The following is a 26,772-nucleotide window of genomic DNA, read 5'->3' as shown; positions in this document are numbered from 1 at the left end:
TTTGAAATCTCTCAGCCATTGACACTTTATTTTGTCTCATTTCTCTCTTCCCACTTTCAGTTGAGAAGGTTTTCTTGATTCCTTGATGCTGAGTCCCGGCTCATTCTAGGATTTCTGTCCCATGTTGCCAGGGAGGTTTACACCTCTGGGAGTCATGTCCCATGTAGAGGGGGGGAGGGCAGAGAGTTTGCTTGTTGTGTTGGCTGAGAGAGAGAGGCTACATCTGAGCAACAAAAGAGATTCTCTGGGGGGTGACTCTGAGGCCTATTCTTTAAGTGTTAAGTTATGAAGTATGCAACAACTTAAGTAGGCTTAGCCTATCCTTTGCGGGGATAAGTTTCATAGGAACAAACCCCTAGATCAAGGGCTTGCCCCATTACTTTGGGTGTCCCACTGCTTGCGAGAATATCAGGAATTCTCAAATGGGGAAGTTTAATTCTCCCCCTTTCTTGTCATTCCCCCATGGGGACTTTGCAAATATTTTTGTATTCTCTGTTCACATCACTCTGGGGTTTATTGAAGTATCACACTAACCTGGACAAACGTACAAAATCTCATGCCCTATTCAAAGTTCCATGTACTTATAGTGTTCAGTTTAACTATCTGTTTAGTTAAATTAGGAAATAAACTAGTCAAAATATAAATTTTGTACCAAATAAACATTTCTTGCATTAGTTTCACACAGAAGTTGAAGCTTTAAAATATGAACAACCATTTGTTTTCAACACCCTGCAGTATTGACATTCCTTTGTTCTTCCTCTTGCAAAAACATTTTTTAATTTCTACATTTATTCATTATCATTGTACACTCTAGGCATTCCTAGATTATACCATCTGTTTTTATCACCTATCTTTCCTTCTGGTTTTGTATGTGCCCCCAGCCCTCCTCCTTCCATCATTCTCACATTCAGCTTCATTCAGTATACTAACATTATTCTGCTACAATTAGGTAGTATTGTACTATCCATTTCTGAATTTTTACAATCAGTCCTGTTGCGCAATCTGTATCCCTTCAACTCCTATTATCCAGTCTCCACCCTATTTATATCTCCTGATAACATCTGTTCTTAACTGGAATTCTCCAAGTTCACTCATTAATGTTAGCTCATATCAATGAGACCATACAGTATTTGTCCTTTTATTTCTGACTAATCTCACTTAGCAAAAAGTCCTCAAGGTCCATCTATGTTGTTACATGCTTCATGAGTTTATTCTGTCTTACACTGTATAATATTCCATAGTATGCATGTAACACAGCTTTGGTTAGCCACTCGTCTATTGATTGACATTTGAGCTGTTTCCATCTCTTGACAATTGTAAATAATGGTGCTATAAAAATTGGTCTGCAAATGTTTGCTTGTGTCCTTGTACTCATGTCCTCTGAATAGATACCTAGCAATGGTATTGCTGGATCATATGGCAATACTATACTTAGGTTCCTTGAGGAACTACCAAACTGCTTTCCACAGCGGTTGTACCATTTTACATTTCCACCAACAGTGGATAAGTGTGCCTCTTTATCCACATCCTCTCCAGCACTTGTCGTTTTCTGTTTTATTGATAATGGCCATTCTGGTGGGTGTGAGATGATATCTCATTGTGGTTTTGATTTGCATTTTCCTAATAGCCAGAGAAGTTGAGCATCTTTTCATGTGCCTTTTGACCATTTGTATTTCCTCTTCTGAGAAGTGTAAGTTCATGTTTTTTGCCCATTTTATAATTGGGTTGTTTGTCTTTTTGTTGTTGAGTTGAACAATCTCTTTATATATTTTGGATACTATACCCTTATCATTTGCAAATATTCTCTCCCATTTTGTAGGCTGTCTTTTTATTTTCTTCACAAAGTTCTTTGATGCTTAAAAGCATTTAGTTTTGAAAAGTTCCCATTTCTTTCCTTCTTTCTTCAATCTTGTACTTTGGGTGTAAGATTTAGGAAACCACCTCCTATTATAAGATTCGTAAGATATTTCTCTACATTTTCTTCCAAATGTTTTATGGTCTTAGATCTAATGTTTAGATTTTGAGTTAATTTTTTATAGGGTGAGAGATATAGATCCTCTTTTATTATTTTGATTGTGGATATTCAGTTCTCTAGGCACCATGTATTGAAGAGACAGGTATGTCTCAGGTGAGTTGGCTTGGCTGCCTTATCAAAGGTCACTTGTCCATAGATGAGCGGTCTACATCTGAACAATCTGTTCGATTCCATTGGTCCGTATATCTATTTTAATGCCAGTACCATGCTGCTTTGACCACTGAACACTACAGATTTTTGATTGTTGATCTTGTAACTTGCCACTTTGCTGTACTCATTTATTATTAAAACTACTTTGCTCTAGTAGTTTTACTGTGGATTTTTTGGGGTTTTCGACATATAGTATTATATCATCTGTGAACAGTGAGAGTTTTACCTTTTCCTTTCCAATTTTTATGCCTTGTATGTTCTTTTTCTTTTGTAATTGCTCTGGCTAGAACTTCCAACACAATGTTGAATAACAGTGGTGACAGTGGACATCCTTGTCTTGTTCCTGATCTTAGGGGGTTATCTTTCAGTCTTTCCCCATTTGAGGATGATGTCAGCTGTGGGTTTTTCATATATTCACTTTATCATGTTGAGTAAGTTCCCTTCTATTCCTATCCTTTGAAGTGTTTTCATCATGAAAGGATGTTGAATTTTGTCAAATGCCTTTTCTGCATCAATTGAGATGATCATGTGGTTTTTCTGCTTTGATTTGTTGATATGGTGTATTACATTAACTGGTTTTCTTATGTTGAGCCATCCTTGCATACCAGAAATAAATCCTACTTGGTCATGGGGTATAATTCTTCTAATATGCTGTTCGATTCAATTTGCAAGAATTTTTTTGAGGATTTTTGCAGCTATATTCATTAGAGAGTTTGGTCTGTAATTTTCTTGTAGCATCTTTGTCTGGCTTTGGTATGAGGGTGATGTTGGCTGCATAGAATGAGTTAGGTAGTCTACCCTCTTCAGTTTTTTTGAGGAGTTTGAACAGGATTGGTACTAATTCTTTCTTGAATGCTTGGTAGAATTCACATGTGAAGCCATCTGGTCCTGGGCTTTTCTTTTTTCAGGAGCTTGTTAATGAGTGATTCAGTTTCTTTACTTGTGATTGGTTTGTTGAGGTCGTGTGATTGTTCACAAGTTAATGTTGGTTGTTCATGCCTTTCTAGGAAGCTGTCCATTTCATCTACGTTGTCTAGTTTATTAGCATAAAGTTGTTCATAGTATCCTCTTATTACCTCCTTTATTTCTGCCGGGTCAGTGGTTTTATCTCCTTTTCCATTTCTGATTTTATTTATTTGCATCCTCTCTTCTTTTTGCCAAGCTTGCTAAGGGTCCATCAATCTTATTGATTTTCTCATAGAACCAACTACTGGTTTTGTTGATTTTCTCCATTGTTTTCATTTATTTCTCCTCTAAACTTCATTATTTCTTTCCTCTTGCTTGCTTTGGGATTAATTTGCTGTTCTTCCTCTAGTTCTTCAAAGTAAACAGTTAATTCCTCGATTTTTGCTCTTTTTTCTTCTTTTTACATAGGCATTTAAGGCAATAAATTTCCCTCTTAGCACTGCCTTTTCTACATCCCATAAATTTTGATGAGTTTTGTTTTCATTTTCATTTACCTCTAGATTTTTACTGATTTCTTGTAATTTCTTCCTTGACTCACTGGTTGTTTAAGACTGTGTTGTTGAGCTCCATATATTTGTGAATTTTCTGGCCCTCTTCCTGTTATTGATTTCCAACTTCATTTCTTTTTGATCTGAGGAAGTGTTTTGTATGAATTCAGTCTTTTTAAATTTATTGAGACTTGCTTTGTGTCCCATCATATGGTGAATCCTTGAGAATGATCCGTGTGCACTTGAGAAAAGTATATTCTGCTGTTGTGGGGTATAGTGCTCTATATATGTCTGTTAAGACCCCTTTGTTTATTGTATTATTCAAATTCTCTGTTTCTTTATTGATCCTCTGTCTAGATGTTCTATCCATTAATAAGGGTATGGAATTGAAGTCTCCATCTATTATGGTGGAGTCTATTTCTCTTTTGGTGTTTGTCTCATGTATTTTGGAGCACTCTGGCTTGGTGCAAAAATATTTATGACTGTTACGTCTTGTTGCATTGTTCTTTTTATTAGTATATAGTGTCCCTCTTTGTCTCTTGTAATTGTTTTACATTTGAAGCTTGATTTTTTGGGATATTAATATAGCTACTCCTGCTCTTTTTAGATTGTTTGCATGAAATATCTTTTCCCAACCTTTCACTTTCAACTTGTGTTTGTCCTTTGATCTAAAATGCATTTCCTGTAGCATATAGATGTTTTTTTTTTTTTTAAATCCATTCTTCAGTCTTATGACTGGGGAGGTTAATCCAGTAACAAGGGCAGAACTTTTGGATTTTATCCATCATATCTAATTTTTTCCCTCTTTATCTTTATTGATAGTCTTAATTTCTACATTCTTCTCCATACTTCTTTCTCCTGTCTTTTCCTATCTGCCTCTAGTGCTCCCTTTAATATTTCTTGCAGATCCGGTCTCTTGGTCACAGATTCTCTCAGTGATTTTTTTGTCTGAAAATGTTTTAATTTCCCCCTCATTATTGAAGAACAATTTTATTGGATATAGAATTCTTGATTGGCAGTTTTTCTCTTTTAGAATCTTAAATATATCACACCACTGTCTTCTCGCCTCCATGGTTTCTGCTGAGAAATCTACACATAGTCTTATTGGGCTTCCCTTGTATGTGATGGATTGCGTTCTCTTGCTGCTTTCAAAATTGTCTCTTTCTCTTTGACATCTCACATTCTGATTAGTAAGTGTTTTGCGATATGTCTGTTTCCATCTGTTCTGCTTGGGGCACGCCGCACTTCTTGGATCTTTAAATCATTCATGAGAGTTAGGAAATTTTTAGTGATAATATCCTCCATTAGTCTTTCTCCTCCTTTTCCATTCTCTTCTCCTTCTGGGACACCCACAATAAGTGTATTCGTGTGTTTCATGTTATCATTCAATCCCTTGGGTCCCTCCTCATATTTTTCTATTCTTTTCCCTGTATTTTCTTTTGCTTGCCAGATTTCAGATGTCCCATCCTCCAGTTCATTAATCCTTTCATCTGCCTCTTGAAATCTAACATTGTAGGTTTCCATTGTTTTTTTTTCATCTCCTCTACTGTGCCTTTCATTCCCATAAGTTCTGTGATAGCACTTTTCAAACTTTTGATTTCTTCTTTTTAGTCACCCATTGCCTTCTTATACTCCCTCAACTCGTTGATTTGATTTTTTTTTATTTTTTTATTTTTTTATTAACGGAAAGAAAAAAAAAGAAATTAACACAACATTTAGAAATCATACCGTTCTACATATGCACTCAGTAATTCTTAACATCATCACATAGATGCATGATCATCGTTTCTTAGTACATTTGCATCGGTTTAGAGGAACTAGCAACACAACAGAAAAAGATAGAAAATGTTAATATAGAGAAAAGAAATAAAAGTAGTAATAATAGTAAAAAAACAACAACAACAAACAAACAAACAAGCAAACAAAAACAAAAAAACCCTATAGCTCAGATGCAGCTTCATTCAGTGTTTTAACATGATTACTTTACAATTAGGTATTATTGTGCTGTCCATTTTTGAGTTTTTGTATCTAGTCCTGTTGCACAGTCTGTATCCCTTCAGCTTCAATTACCCATTGTCTTACCCTGTTTCTAACTCCTGCTGAACTCTGTTACCAATGACATATTTCAAGTTTATTCTCGAATGTCCGTTCACATCAGTGGGACCATACAGTATTTGTCCTTTTGGTTTGATTTTTGATGAGATTTTCCATGTTTGTTTAAAAATCCTGAATTAGTTGTTTCTACTCCTTTATCTCATTTGAATTGTTGGTTTGTTCCTTTAATTTGGTCATATCTTCAGTTTTCCTAATATGATCGTTATTTTTTGCAGGCATCTAAGCATTTAATTTCCTTAATTAGTTTATTCTGGAGTTGTTTTCACTCTTTTACCTAAGATTTTCTTGCTCGATGGCTTTGCTCTTTATATGTTCTTTGATATTCAGTTCAACTTATTCTAGACCTCTAGCATAGGTATTGTTTAATGAATCAGACTTTTTCAGTTCTTGTTTTCTTGTTTCTTGCCCTGCCTATATAGTTTCCTTAGGAGGATCTACTTAGATATTATAGACCCCAGTCAGATTTTCCCAGACCAGATTGGCCTCCTCTCAGGAGTAAAGAGTCACCTGTATCAGTTTTTCCTGAGTGTGAGACCCAGGATGTTGTCAGACTTTCCTATGAAGCCTCTGCATCTGTGTTTTTCCTATCATACCCAGCATGTGGTACTTGTCAGCCTATGGCTTTCTACCAGTGTAAAGTGATGCATTGCCTTTAATTTCAGGAGCCTTTCCCTGCCAGTGGTGTAGTTGAGAAAGAGGCTGACGTAGAAGACTTGCATAGTTTGCCCCTGTTTTCCAGCTCCTGGGGCCTGATTTCCTTGAAGGAGAGTGCACAGTTGAGCTGCACCCACCCCCCTTTCCTTGGGGAAGATATACCCATTGGGGAATTATTCCCATGTACCCGACCAGTTGCTTTGTCTCTCAGAAATACCTTAATTCCACATTTGCCTACAGTAGAGCTTAAGCCTGAGAGTGCTGGCAGTACTATTTAATGAGCTGCTAAGAAGTTAAAAAAAAAAAAAGAAGAAGAAAAAAAAAGGCCTTTTTGAGCTGACCCCAGGCCCCCAGGTTTGCCAATCAAGAGCTGGAGTTGGTACAGGGCTCTATATGTCCCCAGGCTCTGTGTGTCCCCTTTTCTTGGGACCCAGCCCTTTTCCAGTAGTTTGTGCTGTTCAACTCAGAAAGCCTCTTTTTTTTTTTTTTTTCTGTTAACCTCTTCTGTTCTCTGTCAGGGCAAAACTCCCAGTTTTCAGGTTTATCTGTGCTCAGGGCCTGTTGTCAGCAGTCTGAATTTGTTAATTCTTCAATTGGAGCTTAGTTAAGCTACCTTCCTTGCTCCTAGTCATGTCTATTTCTTTTTACCTCGGAACCAGCCTGCCATTCTCTGGGGAAGGATGCCTGGCCTCTGTGACTTGGGAGACTTTTATTTCTGTGGAATTTCAGCTGTTCCACCCCTTCCAGACTGGTGTATGATGTGTGTCTGATCACTGATATCCCCCAAAGAATTGTTCCATACAGTTCCTGGCTATTTACTAGCTGTCCTGACGGATGAACCAAGTTTCACACCTCACTATGCCACCATCTAGCCCCCACTCTAAAATCCTTTATTTTCCTAAAATACTTTAGAAGAGATAGAGAAAATAAATAATAAAACAAAATCCCTTTTCAGAGCCAGTCCCTAGTCCCCCAAGGTTTGCCATCAAGAGCCAGAGTTGATAACCAGGGCTATGTGCCCCTCTTTTCAGAGGCATAGCCCTTTTCCAATATTGTGAGGTTAGTCTACTCCCAAAGCTTCTGTTTTTCTTTGTCAGTCCCTTCTCTCTGCTGGGAGAGATCTTAGGGTTACTTTCCTGATTTCTCTGTGTTTATTTGTGCTCAGAGCTTATATTCAGCAGTCTAAATTTTTAAGTTAAAACTGCAGTTGAAGCTTGGTTGAGCTACCTTTCCTTGCTCCTAGTAGTGACCCTTCTTTTTCTCATGGGGAAGTGTCTCCAACGGCCTGCCAGTGGTGGAGAGGCGCCAGCTTCCAAAGTTGGGGAGCTTTACTTTACGGTTCTGTGGTATGATCCCTGTCTCATTATCCAGTTTTCTCTTCTGCCTTCCTTCTTCTCCAGCTATTTATTACTCCCAGTTGTCATTTTTAAGTTTCTCCTTTTTTGCTGTGCCTTTAAACTTAAATATTGAAGTTACTTGGGTCTTACTTCTATGGTCCTTTTCTTCTCACTGTACTGAGTTTCCCAGGGTAATCTGATTTACTCTCATTGTTTCAGTTACCATCTCAGATTTACCTTTCTAGTGTACATTTGTCTTCTGTGTACCAGACCCATAGTTCTAACTGATTACTATATATCTTTCCTTGATTGTGATTGCTTTATGGGCATCTCAGAATGAACATATCCAAAACTGAATTCATTATTTCCTTTCCTGACTTCACTCCATAACCATCCAATCATCCAAAAATGGTACTGTTTACTTTTCCCAGCATCTCTTATCATTGACCCCCTCCTCCTCCTCACAGTTCAGAATTCTGTCAATTTTACCTTCTAGGTATATCTGGAGTTTACTTACTTTTGTTAATTTCTTATTGTCACCAGCCTATTGTAAACTGATAATCTCTTCTAAGGGCTTTAGAAATTCTCTTAACTTTTTTCTCACATCTGCAATTGCCCTTTTCTAGTCCAATTTCCCTAGTACAGTCAGAGTAATTGCAGTCTTTTAAAATCACAAACATAAAGAAGTTAAAATCCAAATGATTAAATCATGTTACTCTCTTGCTTTCCCATTGTTATAGAACAAAGTTCAGAATCTTTATGATAGTCTCCAAAAGGCCCTGCATGATCCTTTGTAACTTTCTCTTCCCACGCCAGCCATGTGTCTTCTTTTTTTCTCGAACATTGTAAATTCCTTCCCACATCAAAATTCTGAAATAGCAACCACTCCCCAGGTATCTTCTATTTGCCCACTGGTCTCAATTGAGCAATGCTTAATCAGCAATGATTTTCGTGACTCCTGATTAAATTATATGTTCTGTAGTCACCCTGAATTTCTTCCTAGAATTATAGTTATTTTCAGTTGTGTAATTCTTTGTCTAAAGCTAAGCCTCCTGATGCTGTGTTCTAAGTCTGTTATTCTCCACTGTATGTCCAACATGCATTCCAGTGCCTGGCACGTTGTAAGTGAATAATAAATAAGTACTGAGTGAATCAACACAATATATAATGAGTAGTTTGGCAAAGGTATCTCCAAAGGAAAGTTTAATGTATATCAATTTGATAGACTATGAAATATTTTTATTTCTTATTTTCTTAGCTTTAAAAAATTACAATGATAAATATACTCATAATAAGTAAAGCATTACAAAGGTAATCAAGGAAAAGTTCATAATGTCTTTCCTCTCCCACCTCCATTCCTCTCATCCTAACCATCTAATATAACAAATATTAGTCAGGCAGTTGGTGTGTCTTTCTCCATGTTCAGGCATAATGTAAAGACATAGAGTTTTGAAAAAGTAGAGCTTTCTTTTTAAAGTACATAGAATTCTGAAAATTACTTTTTAAATTTAATGTAGTATGGACATATTTTCAAATAGTAAATATAAATTTTATTTATTTGTTTAATAGTTATATAATATTCCATGGAGTTTAACTGTTCACCTATTGATAGACATTCAGATGATTTCTTTATGCCTCTCTTTATATAGTTACCCTTTTTTCTATAGAACTCAGTATCAAAATGATAGATTTTGTTGTATGAAAGTATGTATGTATTTTGATTCTTAGTAGAGATTACCAGTTTGCTTTCCAGAGAGGCATAAACATTTATGCTTCTACCAGTATCAGAAAATGCATCTTCAACAGCTGGATATTACTTCTCTTTTTATCTTCTGCAGTTGATGAAGAAAAATATTATATTTTCCTCCCCCCCAACCAGGATATACTCTCTCTATATTTTGAATTCTCACTCATGCCAAGCACTTTTTTTTAAACTTTTTTTTTTCACGGGCAGGCACCTAAACATTGTTTTTTAATGTGCATTTGACACAAGTAAAGTTTAATACTGCCCATATCTTGGCCTTTAGCATTTCCTCAAAAGTTCCTTTGTTAACTTTTTTTCTTTTCAATTTTATGGCTTTTCAGTTTGCTAAAGAAAACATCCTTTCTGATTAAATTGTGACTTTTAACATATATTAGGTCCATATATGTGTTTGGATCTACTTCTGGACTTTAAAATATGGTAATAAACAATCTTATAGTAAATTTTATTGTCTAGTAAGGTACCTCCCTCCCACCCTCCCCCCACTTGTCTATTCTCAAACATTTGTTCTTCCAAAGTAACTTTTAAGTTGTTTTGTTCTGTTTAAAAAGCAAAGCAGAAAAAAAGAAGGCTTGTCTTTGGAATTTCTTTAAATGCATATACTAAGTAGGGAAAGATGATTTTATATTACAACTTCCCATCTGGAAATATGATTATTATCTACGCAAATTCTTTTGTGTCCTTTATTAAGCTCTTACAGATCTGGGTTTTTTTTTTTTAATCAATTGGTTTGGTGCCTTTTTTTGTGAGTTTTGGTACTGGAATTTCCACCCCTTCCCCATTGCCCCTTGTTGTTTTTCAGTTTTTTCTAACTAGATACTACATATTGCTGGTGTAGAGAAAAATCTGATGAATTCAAAGGTGACTTCTTTTTTTCCTGATTTAAATATTAAAATACATATCCTAAGGAGTTAGAGATCACTTTGAATATTTAGATTGATTTACTTTCCCCAGTAGGTGGCAGCACCTTATAACTCAGTAAACATTGGCAACACAACAGCCGCTACAGTGAGCCGGTCTTTTTTTTGTTGGGGTTGATATTGGTTGGTTGATTTCTTTTATTTTGTTTTCAGAAATAATAATATGTGTTTGTATGTGAATGTTTTGTTGTGGTTTTGTTTTATACTTTGTGCCAGTAATCTCGGTACTTTTCTTAAATATTGCTTAATTAGCTAAATTTTATCAGCCAACATTTTTGGAGTAAACTTAAAAATCAATACTATGTATTTATCTTTTAACTCACATATGCTATGAATATAAAGGAGTAATTCCAATTTTGTATGTTATTCCTTTTTTCTTTAGCACGAGAAGCCCTGCCAACATGGGATAAACAGATCCAATCGCTTTGTTTCCAAGTGAATAACCTTTTGGAAAAAATCAGTCAGACAGCACCAGAATGGACAGCACAAGCCATGGAAGCTCAGATGGCTCAGTGAATCCTCACAAAACTCCTGTGCACACTACATCTTTTTACATGTTGTACAGATTAATTTCACTGTCTCCAAAGCATTTGCATCATAATCTTACACCTTTCAATCCATTTTATGCTGGATTCCATTGAAAGAAGACATTATTAGAGCAGGAAATACAAGCATTTAAGAATATGTAGTTCCCATGTATTCAGGGTCTCTGCATCAAGCTAACTCAGATGTTTTGGAAGCTTTTTCTTTAAATGGAGTAAGTGAAATATCTGTGGCTAAAAATTTGGAATTTGTGATAACTTTGTAGTTATGTAAAACTTAAGTGCTTTGTGCCTCTGCAAATGTGGGTTATTCTAATAAATGGAGAAATGAGCCCAATGGTACTTTGTTTTTAATTAGTGAACAGTGTTTTGTTCTTTTGGCCTTTGAATTCAGCAGCCTTTGATTTATACCATGTGCTATAAATACAAAGGTAAGCTGCAATCCTGTTCTCTGGCCCTTTACAGAATCACAGAGCCAATACAGAGTAAGTTTAATACTTGTAGTCACACCAAGTGTGGGTGATTTCTGATTTCAATTTCAATTTGTAAAGAGCTGAGAGGCATCAGTCCTATCCTCACAACAAGCAGAAAGCTGAACAAACTGAAAATCAATGACTTTGCTTTGACTCATCAGAGAATTGAGGCCACAGCACAAACTGCCACATTAAAAGCGGGAGAGGCCGAATACAGAGAATCATAGCTGAGATCACCAGGACCAGAAGCCACTGGAGGTGGTAACTGGTAGGAGCACTTCAGTAGTAACTTTGATGAGTTGTAAGAAGCCAAATGTGGACTAGCTTGAGAGTTAAAATTCCTGGGGTCCCATTGTTAACGAGCCCCACACACTTTCATGGATTTTACCACTAGGTTCTCATGATAACAATTGGAGAAAAGCATCCCTCTTATTTCTTGCAGGGGTAGGGGGAAAGTAACCATTTTGAAACATGCCCAGAAGAAAAGTACCTATTTTGAATTATGTCTAGTTTCTCCATAACAAAGGACTCACCTCTAAGGGAAAACTAGTATGTGAGAGCCCTGTCAGAAAAGGGAAATTAGACAACTCCAGTCCCCTCTAGCCTACTTGTCTCACATAAGGAAGGGGGAAAAAAAGAGGTAAGAAATGCTTCTGAAGGTCACAGCCCAGTAACTCAGGTCCCCTTAGAAAGCAAATACAATGAAGAGATTACAGAATGCTTCCCCTTCCTAACACCTTACTACCACATCTGTAGGACTCTGTTATTATCAGGAAACACAGTCCTAAATAGTCAGGCTTCCATAATCCCACATCAAACAGAGAAACTAGTCTCTTTATCTTGGTGAGAAGGTGAGTTTATTGAAGATGCATCATCAAGGAGCGGGAAGGAAAACTTTGCAAGTCCAGTTCAGAGTGGGAAGGGTAATTTGGGCTTTTATATCCCCAAACACAAAGAAATGGCCAGGATCCAGAAGACAGCCAAAGGGAAAAAAATAGAAGAAGTATCATTGGGTCACCATGTCACCTTGTAGATGCCTCTTGTTGATCTTGATCTTCCATAGGGAGGAAGGTGTTGATACTCATATGCTGTTTCATTCCTGCAGGCAGAACAAGGGAGGGTTTCTGGGAACAGGGAATAAGCTTTTTTGATATTATATCAACAGCAACTGTTTCAGCAAGGGCTTTTTATTCTTCAAATAACTTCAAGGCAGCTTGAGTGAAAGGATCATAATTTTTTAATCTAGCTACTGAAGACTATACTAAGCATTTTAGCTAAAGGATTATATTGTTTTTTTTTTCCTATCCAGCTGTCAAATCCTTCCTCTTTTATGTGACATTTTCTTATTCTTAAGAAATGGCATTTTGTGAGCATTTCTTACAAAGGGAAAGTGAGCGAAGGTCTAAACTTCTGTAACTGCTTTTTTGCTGAGCAAGGGCAAAGAAGTTCTTATATTCATCTGGAAGACGCTTACATAAATTTACAGATACAATATAGGCAACAGCAAGATAAACATATGGCAAGCAAAATAAAAGCCATGCTAATAAGAGCTATCCTCTATTTCCTAGGTAGGTTCATTAACCACTCAGAAAATGAGTCCAGTTAACCATAATCTTTAACGTAATATTATCTTGCATATGGTTTAATATTGAAGAGATATATTATTTATCTGGTATATATGTGCAACACAATGCTAATGAGAGCACAGGTTCTTCCTTGAGTGGCAGTCAGTAGACCTGAAGCTATTATATTTTGAAGGACAACTTTTCTCATTTGACTTCTTCATTTACCAGTCTAAGCTCTTTCTTGGTGTTTTGCACAATTGAGCTGTGATTTTAGCTAGGGCTGTAACCTGTGAAAGGGCATTTAATGCACCCCCTCCTGGGAGGAAGATAGCCAAAGGACATTTCCACCACCATAAGGCTTATGTAAATTTAAACCTCCAAGTTTTAAATTTAAGTGTAAATTTAAAAACCTCTAGGGCTTTTACATAACTTTGTTTTAGGTATACTTTTAAGTATTTGCCCAGGTAAAAGGGGTATCCAATAGTCATCTCCCTAACCAACTATAAGACAAATACAGCCAGAAATTAGACTCACAGAGCCACCTGGCTCCAGCTGGAGGCAAATAGGTACAAATTCAGCAATTATTCTCCTGTTGAATAGCTGCTGTGGTTACAGTCTTTTTTTTTTTTTTTCAAATGGGCGGGCACTGGGAATTTAACCCAGGTCCTCTGGCATGGCAGGCAAGTGTTCTTGACTGCTGAGCCACCCTGGCCTGTCTGGTTACAGTCTAAGGAAGATACTACCTTGCACAAAATAAGATAGAGAAAAAGGCAAAACATATACAACTTAATTTTAATCATACAATTTCAGAAAATTTATGGAAGAGCAATTTTAAATCAGCAGAGGGAGTTCACAAGTAGGAGGCATCTTCTTTCATTTCTCTCTCCTCTGGGGCTGGCTTCAGTGGGGGCTGATGAATCCAAAGCTTAATACCCTCCAGCTTTAAAGAAGAGTGAGTGATTAGCCACACAGTATAAAGTCCCTCCCACTTAGGAGTAAGCTGATCTTTAAAATGTTTATTTTTTCATGTTTTCAACAATACTCTCTGTCTCCGCTTGTAGAGGTGTTAAAACTATATTTGTAGGGGAAAAAAAAGATCGATTGACGGCAAACTTGTACATTATGTTTATAGTACTCCCCAAGGAAAAATGACCACATCTCTCCAACTTATACAAGTTCCGCATAGACGTAGTCTCAGTTGCATTCTTGAGAAAGGACTTCTGTAGATCATTTCAAAGGGACTCATACCTAGTCCACCTCTAGAGACAACCTGGATTCTGAGGAGGGCAATAGGCAATACTTTGTCCCCAGGTGAGGTTAATTTCTTGGCATATTTTAGCAATAGTTTTTTTTTCTTTAACTTTTATCCATTTTCTTAGTTTTTCCAATTGACTGAGGACTCCAGGTAGTGTGTAATTTCCAATTTAGCCCCAGTGTCTGTGAAACTTCTTGAGTTTTTTTGAAACAAAGGCACTGCCGTTATTGCTCTGAATAGTGAATGGCACACCGAATCTAGATTTTTTTTTTTTTGCATGGGCAGGCATCGGGAATCGAACTCGGGACTCCAGCTAGGTATTTCTTTTAACAATACTTTTGTGACCTCAGTTGCTCTTTCAGTGCAGGTGGAGAATGCTTCTACCCACTCTGAAAATGTTAATTAACACTAAAAGATAGCGAAAGGTCCTAGTTGCTCAGATCATCACAGTGAAGTCTATTTGCTAGTCTGATTTCCTTTTGCTAGATAGCTGTTTGACTTCTGATGCTCCAAACAATGCTTCTAATAAATCTGATATGATCTCTGGGTGCTTAATTTCCTTATTACTTGTGATTAAAAGCCTTTCCTTCCAGATTGTGCCATGAGCATAGTGAGAGTCTGTAAGTATTTATTTTCTCACACTTGTTCAATGATCAAGACTCTGATCAGGGCAATGAGTTCAGTTTTCTGGGCTGATGTACCTGGCAGCAGGGGTCTGGTTTCTAGCACCTCTGTCTGGGTTACTACAGCATATCCCAATTGTTGATATCCGTGGTTCATAGAACTGCTCTCATTTGAGAACATTTCTAGGTCAGGTTCCTTTAGAAGGGTGTCCTCCAGATCTGGTCGAATAGAGAACACTTCCTCAGTCACCTGAACACAATCATGCAAAGCAAGTCCATTGAATTCAAGCAACAGTATAGCTGGATTTAAAGTCTTAGAGCTCAAGGGGCACATGTTAGAGTTATCTAATAACAGGGCTTGATTTTTTTTTAACCTGCTGACAGTTAACCAGAAACCCTTTACTGCTCAAGCAGAGAGAGCACACTGTGTGGACTGTGTACGTAACCTCCTGACCCAAGGTAAATTTTGTTGTTGTTATTATTTCTTGTAAAATACCACAAGTGGCAGGCGCAGCCTGAAGGCAAATTGGCCAGTGTGTCACTAAGTCCAGTTTCCTTGTAAAATATGCTGCAGATCGTCCATGCCCCCCCCCCCCCCCCGCCAAAGTTTTGGTGAGAACACCAAGCCCTATTCCCTGCTTTTCATTACAAACAAAAGGCTTGCGTACATCATGTAGTCCCAAGGCTGGAGCAGGGCTCAGCTTTTCTTTAGTTTGATGAAAGACCTGATTACATTTTGCAGTCCTTTCTTGGGTTTCTCAGTCTGAACCCTGCATAGTGGCATACAAAGATTTAGCAATAAGTCTAAAATTGAGGCTCAAAATGTAGCAGAAACCAGCCATTTCTAGAGATCCCCCTTGTTGTCTTTTTGTCTTCAGGGCTGAGATACTTATCAAGGCTTGGCACCTGTCAGGCAGGAGGGCCCTCTGACCCTGGGAGAGCAAATATCCTAAATACTTAACACAGGGCTTAGTAATTTGAGCCCTTTTCTGAGACACTTTTTATTCTCTAGCATTAAGAACATTTTGAGTTTTAATAGTATTTGAATCTGATTCTTCCAGTTTTGTTGGCTATCAAAATAGTATCTATATATTGTAAAAGGACACCGTCATGCAGTTGTGAATCATGCATATCTTTTAAAATTTATTAATTAAAAAAATTTAACAATAAATGAACTAAAACATTGACATGTGATCATTCTGTTCTACATATGTAATCAGTAATTCACAATATCATCACTTAGTTGCATATTCATCATTTCTTAGAACATTTGCATCAATTCAGAAAAACAAATAAAAGACAACAGAAAAAGAAATAAAACGAAAACAGGAAAAAAAGATTACACATACCATACCCCTTACCCCTCGCTTTCATTGATCACTAGCATTTCAAACTAAATTTATTTTAACATTTGTTCCCCCATTATTTATTTTTATTCCATATGTCCTACTCGTCTGTTGACAAGGTAGATAAAAAGAGCATCAGACACAAGGTTTTCACAATCACAGAGTCACATTGTGAAAGCTATATCATTATTCAATCATCTTCAAGAAACATGGCTACTGTAACAGAGCTCTACCTTTTCAGGCAGTTCCCTCCAGCCTCTCCATTACATCTTGAATAACAAGGTGATATCTACTTAATGTGTAAGAATAGCCTCCAGGATAACCTCTCGACTCTGTTTGGAATCTCTCAGCCATTGACACTTTGTCTCATTCTTCCCCCTTTTGGTCGAGAGAAGGTTTTCTCAATCCCTTGATGCTGAGTCTCAGTTCATTCTAGGGGTTTTCTCAATCCCTTGATGCTGAGTCTCAGGTCATTCTAGGATTTCTGTCCCATGTTGCCAGGAAGGTCCACACCCCTGGGAGTCATGTCCCACGTAGACAGGGGGAGGGTGGTGAGATTGCTTGTTGTGTTGGCTAGAGATTTGGGGAGCTTCTTAATGACTGATTCAATTTCTTTACCTGTGATTGGTTTGTTGAGGTCATCTATTTCTTCTTGATTCAAAGTTGGTTGTTCATGCCTTTCTAGGAAGTTGTCCATTTCATCTACATTGTTGTATTTATTAGCATAAATTTGTTCATAGTATCCTGTCATTACTTCCTTTATTTCTGTGTGGTCAGTGGTTATGGCTCCTCTTCCATTCTGATCTTATTTATTTGCATCCTCTTGCTTCTTCTTTTTGTCAATCTTGCTAAGGGTCCATCAATCTTATTGATTTTCTCATAGAACCAGCTTCTGGTTTTATTGATTTTCTCAATTGTTTTCATATTCCCAATTTAATTTATTTCTGCTCTTGTTCTAGTTTGCTAGCTGCCGGAATGCAATATACCAGAAACGGAACGGCTTTTAACAAGGGGAATTTAATGAGTTGCTAGTTTACAGATCTAAGGCTGAGAAAATGTCCCAATTAAAACAAGTCTATAGAAATGTCCAATCAAAGGCATCTGGGGAAAGATACCTTGGTTCAAGAAGGCCGATGAAGTTCAGGGTTTCTCTCTCAAGTGAGAAGGCACGTGGCGAACACAGTCAAGGCTTCTCTCTCAGCTGGAAGGGCACATGGCGAACACGCCATCATCTGCTAGATTTCTCTCCTGGCTTCCTGTTTCATGAAGCTCCCCGGGAGGCACTTCCCTTCTTCATCTCCAAATGTCGCTGGCTGGTGGACTCTCTGCTTCGTGGTGCTGCAGCATTCTCCGCTCTCTCTGAATCTCTGAATCTCTGAGTGTTTCCTCTTTTATAGGACTTCAGAAACTAATCAAGACCCACTCAGATGGGTGGAGACATGTCATCCCCTAATCCAGTTTAACAACCGTTCTTAACTAAATCTCATCAACCAGGGAGATGATCTCATTACAGTTTCAAATATACAGTACTGAATAGAGATTATTCTACCTTTAAGAAATGAGATTTATATTAAAACATGGCTTTTCTTAGGGGGCATATACCCTTTCAAACCAGCACAGCTCTAATCCTTTTATTTCTTTCCATTTGCTTGCTTTGGGATTAGTTTGCAGTTCTTTCTCTAGTTCTTCCAAGTGGACAGTTAATTCCTCGATTTTTGCCCTTTCTTCTTTTTTGATATAGGCATTTAGGGCAATAAATTCCCCTCTTATCATTGCCTTTGCTGGGTCTGATAAGTTTTGATATGTTGTGTCTTCATTTTCATTTGCTTCGAGATATTTACTGATTTCTCTTGTGATTTCTTCCTTGACCCACTGGTTGTTTAAGTGTGTGTTGTTGAGCCTCCACATATTTGTGAATTTTCTGGCACTCTGCCTATTTTGATTTCCAACTTCATTCCTTTATGATCTGGGAAACTGTTTTGTATGATTTCAATCTTTTAAAATTTATTGAGATTTGCTTTGTGACCCAGCATATGGTCTATCTTTGAGAATGATCCATGAGCACTTGAGAAAAAGGTGTATCCTGCTGTTGTGGGGTGTAATGCTTTATAAATGTCTGTGAAATCTAGCTCATTTATTGTATTATTCAAATTCTCTGTTCTTTATTGATCCTCGGTCTAGATGTTCTGTCCATTAATGAGAGTGGTGAATTAAAATCTCCAACTATTATAGTAGATGTGTCTAGTTCTCTTTTCAGTGTTTGCCACATATATTTTGGAGCATTCTGTTTTGGTGCATAAATATTTATGATTGTCATGTCTTCGTGCAAAATTGTTCCTTTTATTAGTACATAGTATCCGTCTTTGTCTCTTTTAAGTGTTTTACATTTGAAGTCTAATTTGTTGGATATTAGTATAGCTACTCCTGCTCTTTTCTGATTGTTGTTTGCATGAAATATCTTTTCCCAACCTTTCACTTTCAACCTATGTTTATCTTTGGGTCTAAGATGTGTTTCCTGTAGATAGCATATATATGGCTCCTGTTTTTTAAGACATTCTGCCAGTCTATGTCTTTTGATTGGGGAGTTTAATCCATTAACATTTAGTGTTATTACTGCATGGGTAGTACTTTCTTCTACCATTTTGCCTTTTGTATTTTATATGTCATATCTAATTTTCCTTCTTTTGACCTTTATTCATAGCCTTCCTTTCTACATTCTTCTTCACACCTCTCTCTTTTGTCTTTTTGTATCTGTCTCTAGTGCTCCCTTTAGTATTTCTTGTAGAGCTGGTCTCTTGGTCACAAATTCTCTCAATGATTTTTTGTCTGAAAGTGTTTTAATTTCTCCCTCATTTTTGAAGGACAATTTCGCTGGATATAGAATTCTTGGTTGGCAGTTTTTCTCTTTTAGTAATTTAAATATATCATCCCACTGTCTTCTAGCCTCTATAGTTCTGCTGAGAAATCTACGCATAGTCTTATTGGGTTTCCCTTGTATGTGATGGATTGTTTTTCTCTTGCTGCTTTCAAGATTCTCTCTTTCTCTTTGACCTCTGACATTCTGATTAGTAAGTGTCATGGAGTACATCTATTTGGATCTATTCTCTTTGGGGTATGCTGCACTTTTTGGACCTGTAATTTTAAGTCTTTCATAAGAGTTGGGAAATTTTCAGTGATAATTTCCTCCTTTAGTTTTTCTCCTCCTTTTCCTTTCTCTTCTCCTTCTGGGACACCCACTACATGTATATTCATGCGCTTCATATTGTTATTCAATTCCCTGAGTCCCTGCTCATATTTTTCCATTTTTTCCCTACAGTTTCTGTTTCTTGTCAAATTTCAGATGTTCCATCCTCCAGTTCATTAATCCTATCTTCTGCCTCTTGAAATCTACCATTGTAGGTTTCAATTGCTTTTTTCATTTCTTCTATTGTGCCTTTCATTCCCATAAGTTCTGTGATTTGTTTTTTCAGACTTTCCATTTCTTCTTTTTGTTCATTCTTTGCCTTCTTTATATCCTCCCTCAATTCATTGATTTGGTTTTTGATGAGGTTTTCCATGTCTGTTCGTATAGTCTGAATTAATTGTTTCAGCTCCTGTATCTCATTTAAATTGTTGGTTTGTTCCTTTGACTGGGCCATATCTTCAATTTTCCTGATGTGATTTGTTATTTTTTGCTGGTGGCTAGGCATTCAATTACCTTAATTAGTTTATTCTGGAGATTGCTTTCACTTCTTTTACCCAGGGTTTTCTTGCTGGATGGATTTGTTGTCTCTCTGTTCTTTGCCATTCAGTTCAGCTTTTTCTGGACCTCTAGCTTAGGTTTTGTTTAACAGAGGAGATTTTTCAGTTCTTGTTTTCTTGTTTCTTGCTCTGCTTGTATGGTGCCTTTCCACCCACCTCCCCCCACCCTTAGGAGGGTCTACGTAGGTATTATAGACCCCAGCTGGATTTTCCCAGACCAAACTGGCCTCCTATCAGGGGGAAAGAGTCACCTGCATCGGTTTTCCCTGAGAGTGAGATCCAGCAGGTTGAAAGACATTCCTGTGAAGTCTCTTGGCTCTGTTTTTCTTATCCTGCCCAGTATGTGGCACTTCTCTGCCTGTGGGTCCCAGCAGCATAAGATGATGTGGTACCTTTAATGTTGGCAGACTCTCCTTGCTGGGGGCATGGTGAAGACAGAGGAGAGGTTGTAGGCTGGTTTAAATGGCTTCAGATTACCAAGCCCTGGCATCTGAATTCCTTGAGGGAGGGATTCCATCTGAGTTGGGCTTCACCCCCTCCCCTGGGGAAGGCACAGGCTCCAGACAAGCCCTCAAATGAGCTTGTTTCTGCCTATGCCTGGGGCAGTTGCAGCCTAAGAAGTCCTGCCGCTGTATCCAAAGGCGGTTAAGCCTTTGTAGAAAACAGCCACAAAAACCTGTTTATCTCTTTTTCTCTTTTCCGTCAGCCCAATGAGTGACCTCCGCTTTACTAGGTTCACCTGAGATGGGTTTTAGTAGTCAGAATTTGTTTATTAATTCCACAATTGGTGTTTAGTTGGGCTCAGCCCGTGCTGCTGTTAAAGTCTCTTTCCTTTCCCCTCTGGGAAGCAGCCTGTGGGGGAGAGGTGCCAGCTGCCACGGCTTGGTGAACTCACGGTTCTGGGGAGGCTCGCAGCTGGTCCAGCTGGTCCAGACTGGAGTACGCTGTGTGTCCGGTCACTGGCATGGCCCCAGGAGCTGTTCTGTGCTGTTTCTGGTTATTTAGCAGTTGTTCTGGAGGACGAACTAAAATGCACACATTGCTAAGCTGCCATCTTGGCCAGGATGTCCCATACATATCTTTTGATACTAATTCTTTTGAAAACACAACTTGAACATTTAGTTTAGTTAGCAAATCCCTTCCCAGCAAGTGTATAGGGCATTCAGGCATATACAGAAATTGATGCTGCAAATACTCTTTCCCAATTTTATAATCTAAGGGCTATAGAAGCACCCTAGATGTATTTTGGCCATTTTTTCTAATAATCATAATTTTCTCATTTATCTTAGTGGCCAGTTGCTAGTTTATCACAGAATAAGTAGCCTCTGGTATCAATGACAAAGTCCACTATTTTGCTTCCCACTCTTATCTTCACCAGATGCTGTTGGTGAGAAATTTGTATGGCAAAAGAAAATGCTACCAATGCCTTCAGGCACCCCTAATCAGAGTTTTCTAGTTCAGATCTATGGGCTATTGATTCCATTGCATTCTTCTTTCTCTCTCTTTTTTTTTATTTGTTAATTTGGGACAGTTTTTTTTTTTTTTCACACAATGTCTTTTCTTCCTGCAGGAAAACACACTGATCTTTACTAGGTTTCTTCTTCCTATTCTCTCCACTATGCCCTTCTCATGACCTATTCGCACAGAATAGCTGCCAAAGGGCAGTCTGTTGCTTCATTTGCTGCTTTTGCTGCGTTTGTTCCCAATTGTTGAGTACTTTGAAAGCAATATCTATAAGCATTGCCATGAGCATTCCAATTCCACCCTCTAGCTTCTGCGATTTATGCTGAATGTTTGGGGCACTTTGACTAATAAAAGTCATGTTAATTATTCTGGTGTTTTCTGGACTTTCTGGGTCTATATCAGAATACCTGGACTATGCTTCAAAGATTCTATGAGAAAGGAGAGCGATCCTCATTAGGGTCCTGCTGCACCTCCCATTTTTTGTTCAGAGATTTTTGTTTTGGAGCCCCATTCTTAAGGTCATCTAAAATGTATGTCTTACAGTGCAAGTGTGCTCCCCAGTGTCATTAGGATCCCAGTGGGGATCCTCCTTAGGGAATGCAGCACTTGGGGCAGCTGCATATACAGTGTCCTGGAGAGATGCTTCTCATAAACTGTCTGTTTTGTCTCCCTTTAACACCATTTGTCTTTCCTCCAAGCTTAGTAACACATTCATTAATGACTGCATATCAGTCCACTTTGGGTGTGTGGCAAAAAATGGACATATCAGCCCTGTAACCTGGCATGCTATTTCTCCAGTTCAATAAGTCAGATATTGAAAATGGCATGTGGACAAACAGAGTTCCTCAAGAATGTCTTTCCTCATCAGCTCCTGGAGGGACCTGATACATCGGAAATTGTCCTGCCCCAGAAGCAGTGGCACCTTGTCCAAATCGCACACCATTATGGTATGAGAGGAGATGGTCATTCCTCTAACAGGATCATATCAGGGGTGCTGGAGGACTGCTAAGGAATTCAGCCAGGCTCACAGGGATGGAGGGGCAAGTATGGCACTGCTGCCAGCCCTGCACTGGGTGGTGTTCCTCCCACCCACCTACCTCAGATGCTGGAGACAGTGAGTATGATACCATCCTTGCACTAATAGTTGTAAAGATGAAGGGAATGGGGCGGGGGGTAGGGTGAAACGTAGGATTTCCATGTACGGCCTTATATATCTTGTCTCTTTTCCCCTCGGACTTCATCTAGGGGCTTCTTTTAAAACACCTTACAATGTTTTAAGGCCTCCTCTACAGTTTGCTTTTCTGTTGCAGCAGGCTCCTCTCGTATAGCTCCCTCTGAGTTTTTGAGGCACAGTAAATTAAATCTTTTTACAATGTTTTTATCTTTATATAATGGCACAAATGGTTGAATAAAGGCAACTTCCTCTAATCTCTTGTTTTTCTTGCAATACACTTTTTATTGGATAATCGCCTTTAATTGGATAATCACCTTGAGGCTTGGAGTCCCATTCTTTGGCCACTATGCCCCTCTATTTAATTTATATGGTGGCCACACAGTGTTGTAATAGTGTACTCACAATTTTTTTAAATGCCGTTCTCCAAATTTAGACCAATCATTGAAAATGGTTCCCAAGTGTGTTCGTTTGAAAGGATGTATGTCCCCTAGAAAAGCCATGTTTTAATCTAAATCCCATTTCATAAAGGCAGAATAATCCCTATTCAATACTGTATGTTTGAGACTGTAATCAGATTATCTCCCTGGAGAGGTGATTTAATCAAGAGTGGTTGTTAAACTGGATTAGGTGACGACATGTCTCCACCCATTTGGGTGGATCTTGATAAGTTTCTGGAGTCTTATAAAACAGGAAACATTTTGGAGAATGAAAGCAATTTCAGAGAGAGCAGAGCAGAACGACAGTCAGGAGAAGCAGAGTCCGCCAGCCAGAGCCCTTTGGAGATGAAGAAGAAAAATGCCTCCCGGGGAGCTTCATGAAACAGGAAGCCAGGAGAAGAAGCTAGCAGATGATGCCATGTTTGCCATGTGCCCTTCCAAATGAGAGAGGAACCCTGACCATGTTCACCATGTGCCTTTTCCAGATGAGAAACTCGGACTGTGTTCACCATGTACCCTTCCATTTGAGAGAGAAACCCTGAGCTTCATTGGCCTTCTTGAACCAAGACATCTTTCCCTGGATGCCTTAGATTGGACATTTCTATAGAGTTGTTTCAATTGGGACATTTTCTCGGCCTTAGAACTGTTAACTAATAACTTATTAAATTCCCCTTTTAAAAGCCATTCTGTTTCTGGTATATTGCATTCTGGCAGCTAGCAAACTAGAACACCAAGGGAGATGTAGCCGGCACACATTGAGAGTTTCTCATGGCTGGGCAATATCAACAGAAATCACGAAGACATCAGAATAGCAGCTCCTTAACAAACAACTGGTTTCCCACACAGATGCAAACTGCACAATTGTGCAAATTCAAAATGAGAATCACAAATCTGGGGTCACAGTGTGACTCAAACCCACCAAGTCTGTATGCATGACCTTTGGATCAACTTATGTAAAATCAAAAGGAGAATCACAAATCCAGGGTCATGGAGAGTGGGGCTTAAGCCCACCGAGCCTGCATACACACCCTTGGATCAACTCAGCAGCCTTTTACACAAAAAGCTGATTGAAACAAAAGGAAGCAAAGTAAATATAACAGACAAATAAAAAGATCATACACTCAGTTCAAGGAAAGTCTTGATTGCAAATAGGTCAGATGCTCCTGGTGTCTGTCCGTAACAGGTGCCTCCACCCAGACCCCCCAATCCTGGACCTACAGGAAGACTACCTGGGAAGCTACTGGGCATGGAGCCAAGGGGTCCAGGAGGGAGCTCCTTGGCTGATGAGACATGGATCACACTGCACTAAAAGAAATGGGAGGTCCTGCCACAGTCCCCAAAATACTATAATTCAAAAACATGGTCCTAAATAGTTAGGGCCACATGATCCCACAACAAACAGAGAAATAAGTCTATTTACCTTGGTGATAAGGTTAGTTTATTGAAGCTGCATCATCGAGGACCTGGGAAAAACTTTCCAAAAGTTCAGAGTGGGAAGGGTGTTAGGGCTTCTATAGCTCTACACAGACAAAGAAATGGCCAGAATCCAGAAGAAAGCAAAAAGGGGGAAAAATAGAAGAGGCGAAACTGTTTGGTCAACATGTCTTGTTATCTTATAGGCCCTTGTGGTTGACTATTCGGGCTTTTGATCTTGTCCTTGAAAAAGGAAATAGGTGTTGATATTAGTTCATATACTGTTCATTCTTGCAAGCAGAACAAGGGAGGGTTTGGGGGAACAGAGAATAAGTTCTTTTGATATTACACCAACAGCAATTATTTCAGCAAGGGCTTTTTATGCTTAAAATAACTTCAAGGTAGCTTGAGTGAACTGATCACAAAATACTTTTTCTAGCTACTGAAGACTATATTAAGCACTTTAGTCACAGGATTATACTGATTTTTTTTTCTGTCTATCTAGCTATCAACTCCAGTATATTAGTAGATTATAACTGAGGGGGCTGCAAGATACACTTTTATTTAAGAAGGGGTTTTAGGGCAACCCAAAGATAATAGGGAAGGAAAAAAACAAACAAGAAAACTAGAGGAACCGAACCCCCTGGCATCTACAATGACTGCTACAGCAAACATTATACAGCTCAGATCCTAGCCAGATTAACATAAAACCTCATACTAAAATCTTAATTACCTCTGTTCTGATTACAAGATACCTCATGTATGGCTTTCCATGCAAAAATTACAAAGCATGTATGCCAGTTTGAATCTATTATGTACCTCAAAAAAGCTGTTTTAATCCTGATCCAATTTATGGGGCAGCCATGTTTCTTTTAATCCTGATTCAATACTTCAGGGCAGAAACTTTTGATTAGATTATTTCCACAGAGATGTGGCACACCCAATCACCTCCTTTGATTAGGAGATGTGACTCTACCTATTCAGAGTGGATCTTGATTAGTTTACTGGAGTCCTTTAAAGGAGGGAACACTTTGCAAAGAGCTCAGAGCCCATGCAGATGCTTGGAGAACGGTTGCTTCAGAGTTAATAGAGCCAACACAAGTCCCATACACTTGGGGATGAGGACCCAGAAAACATCACCATGTGTTTTCCCATGAGATGTTAAGCAAGCCAGAACCCAGAGTTGTGTCCTGAAGAAGCTAAGTGAAGTCCCACAGATGCCAAGTGGGGAACCCCCTCAGGAAACAGAGGCTTAAAGCAATGTAGGCCAGGAGCAAGGGACAAGCTGATGCCAGCCACATGCCTTCCCAGCTGACAGAAGTGCTTTGGATGACATCAACCTTTCTTGAGTGAAGGTAACCTCTTTGTTGGTACCTTAGTTTGGACATTTTCTCAGCACTAGAACTGTAAACATATAACTTACTAAATTTCCTTTTAAAAAGCCGTTCCATTTCTGGTATATTGGATTCTGGCAGCTTAACAAACTAATACAGCATGCTAAATGGATAGACAAAAAACAGTCTGAAGATACAAAGCAAGCACTAGCATCAGGTTGAGATATGTCACAGATTTTGGAATTATCAGATAGGAAATTTAAAATAAATATGGTTAATATATTGAAGACTGTAATGGAAAAAGTAGGCCGTGTTTAAGAGCAGATTTTTAATTAAGCACAGAGATGAAAACTCTAAGAAAGAATGAAAAGGAAATGCTGGAAATAAAAAATAAAAAAACATTGTAAACAAAATAAAGAATGCCTTTGATGCTTATCAAGAGACTGGATATGAATCAGTGAGCTTGTAGATAAGTCCTTAAAAATTTCCCAAACAGAAATGCAAGGAGGAAAAACAATGGGAAAAAATTGAACAGAATATCTAAGAATTCTGGGACAATTAAGGTTTAACATACATATAATGGAAATACCAGAAGGAAGAAAAAGGGAGCAGAAGAAATTTGAAGTATAAGAACTGAGGATTTTCCAAAATTAATGATAGACACCAAACCCCAGATTCAGGGAGCTCAAGAAACACCAAGAAGGATACCCAAAAATCTACATTTAGCCAGATCATGTCTAAACTGTAGAAAACCAAAAACAAAACCCTGAAAGTAGAGAAAGGAAAAAATATATATCTGTAGTAGGACAAGGATAAGAATTATATTGGACTTCTCTTCAGAAACCTGCAAGCAAGAATAAAGAGGAGTTAAAACTGTTGAAGAAAAAACCTCACCAACCAAGAATTCTGAATCTGGTGAAATTGTCCTTCAAAAGTTTAAAAAAAAAAAAAAGCCATTCTCAAAGAAACAAAAACGGA

At 38.2% G+C, this 26,772-nt stretch overlaps 1 protein-coding gene across 3 annotated transcripts in view; it reads left to right on the top strand.

Moving 5' to 3' along the window:
* The window catches only part of COPS4 (COP9 signalosome subunit 4), an 88,006-nt gene extending 76,705 nt beyond the window's left edge, over positions 1 to 11,301 (top strand). For all 3 annotated transcript variants that reach the window (XM_077142979.1, XM_077142980.1, XM_077142978.1), the window contains one exon: positions 10,810 to 11,301. In XM_077142979.1, coding sequence (XP_076999094.1) covers positions 10,810 to 10,943 — 134 coding nt within the window. In that variant the 3' untranslated portion in view covers positions 10,944 to 11,301. The remainder of the gene's footprint in view (positions 1 to 10,809) is intronic.
* Positions 11,302 to 26,772: the final 15,471 nt, after the last annotated feature.

The sequence above is a fragment of the Tamandua tetradactyla genome, chromosome 24 (genome assembly GCF_023851605.1).
Source record: "Tamandua tetradactyla isolate mTamTet1 chromosome 24, mTamTet1.pri, whole genome shotgun sequence".
NCBI classification, from domain to species: Eukaryota; Metazoa; Chordata; class Mammalia; order Pilosa; family Myrmecophagidae; genus Tamandua; species Tamandua tetradactyla.
This window is presented reverse-complemented; position numbering and strand designations above follow the sequence as displayed.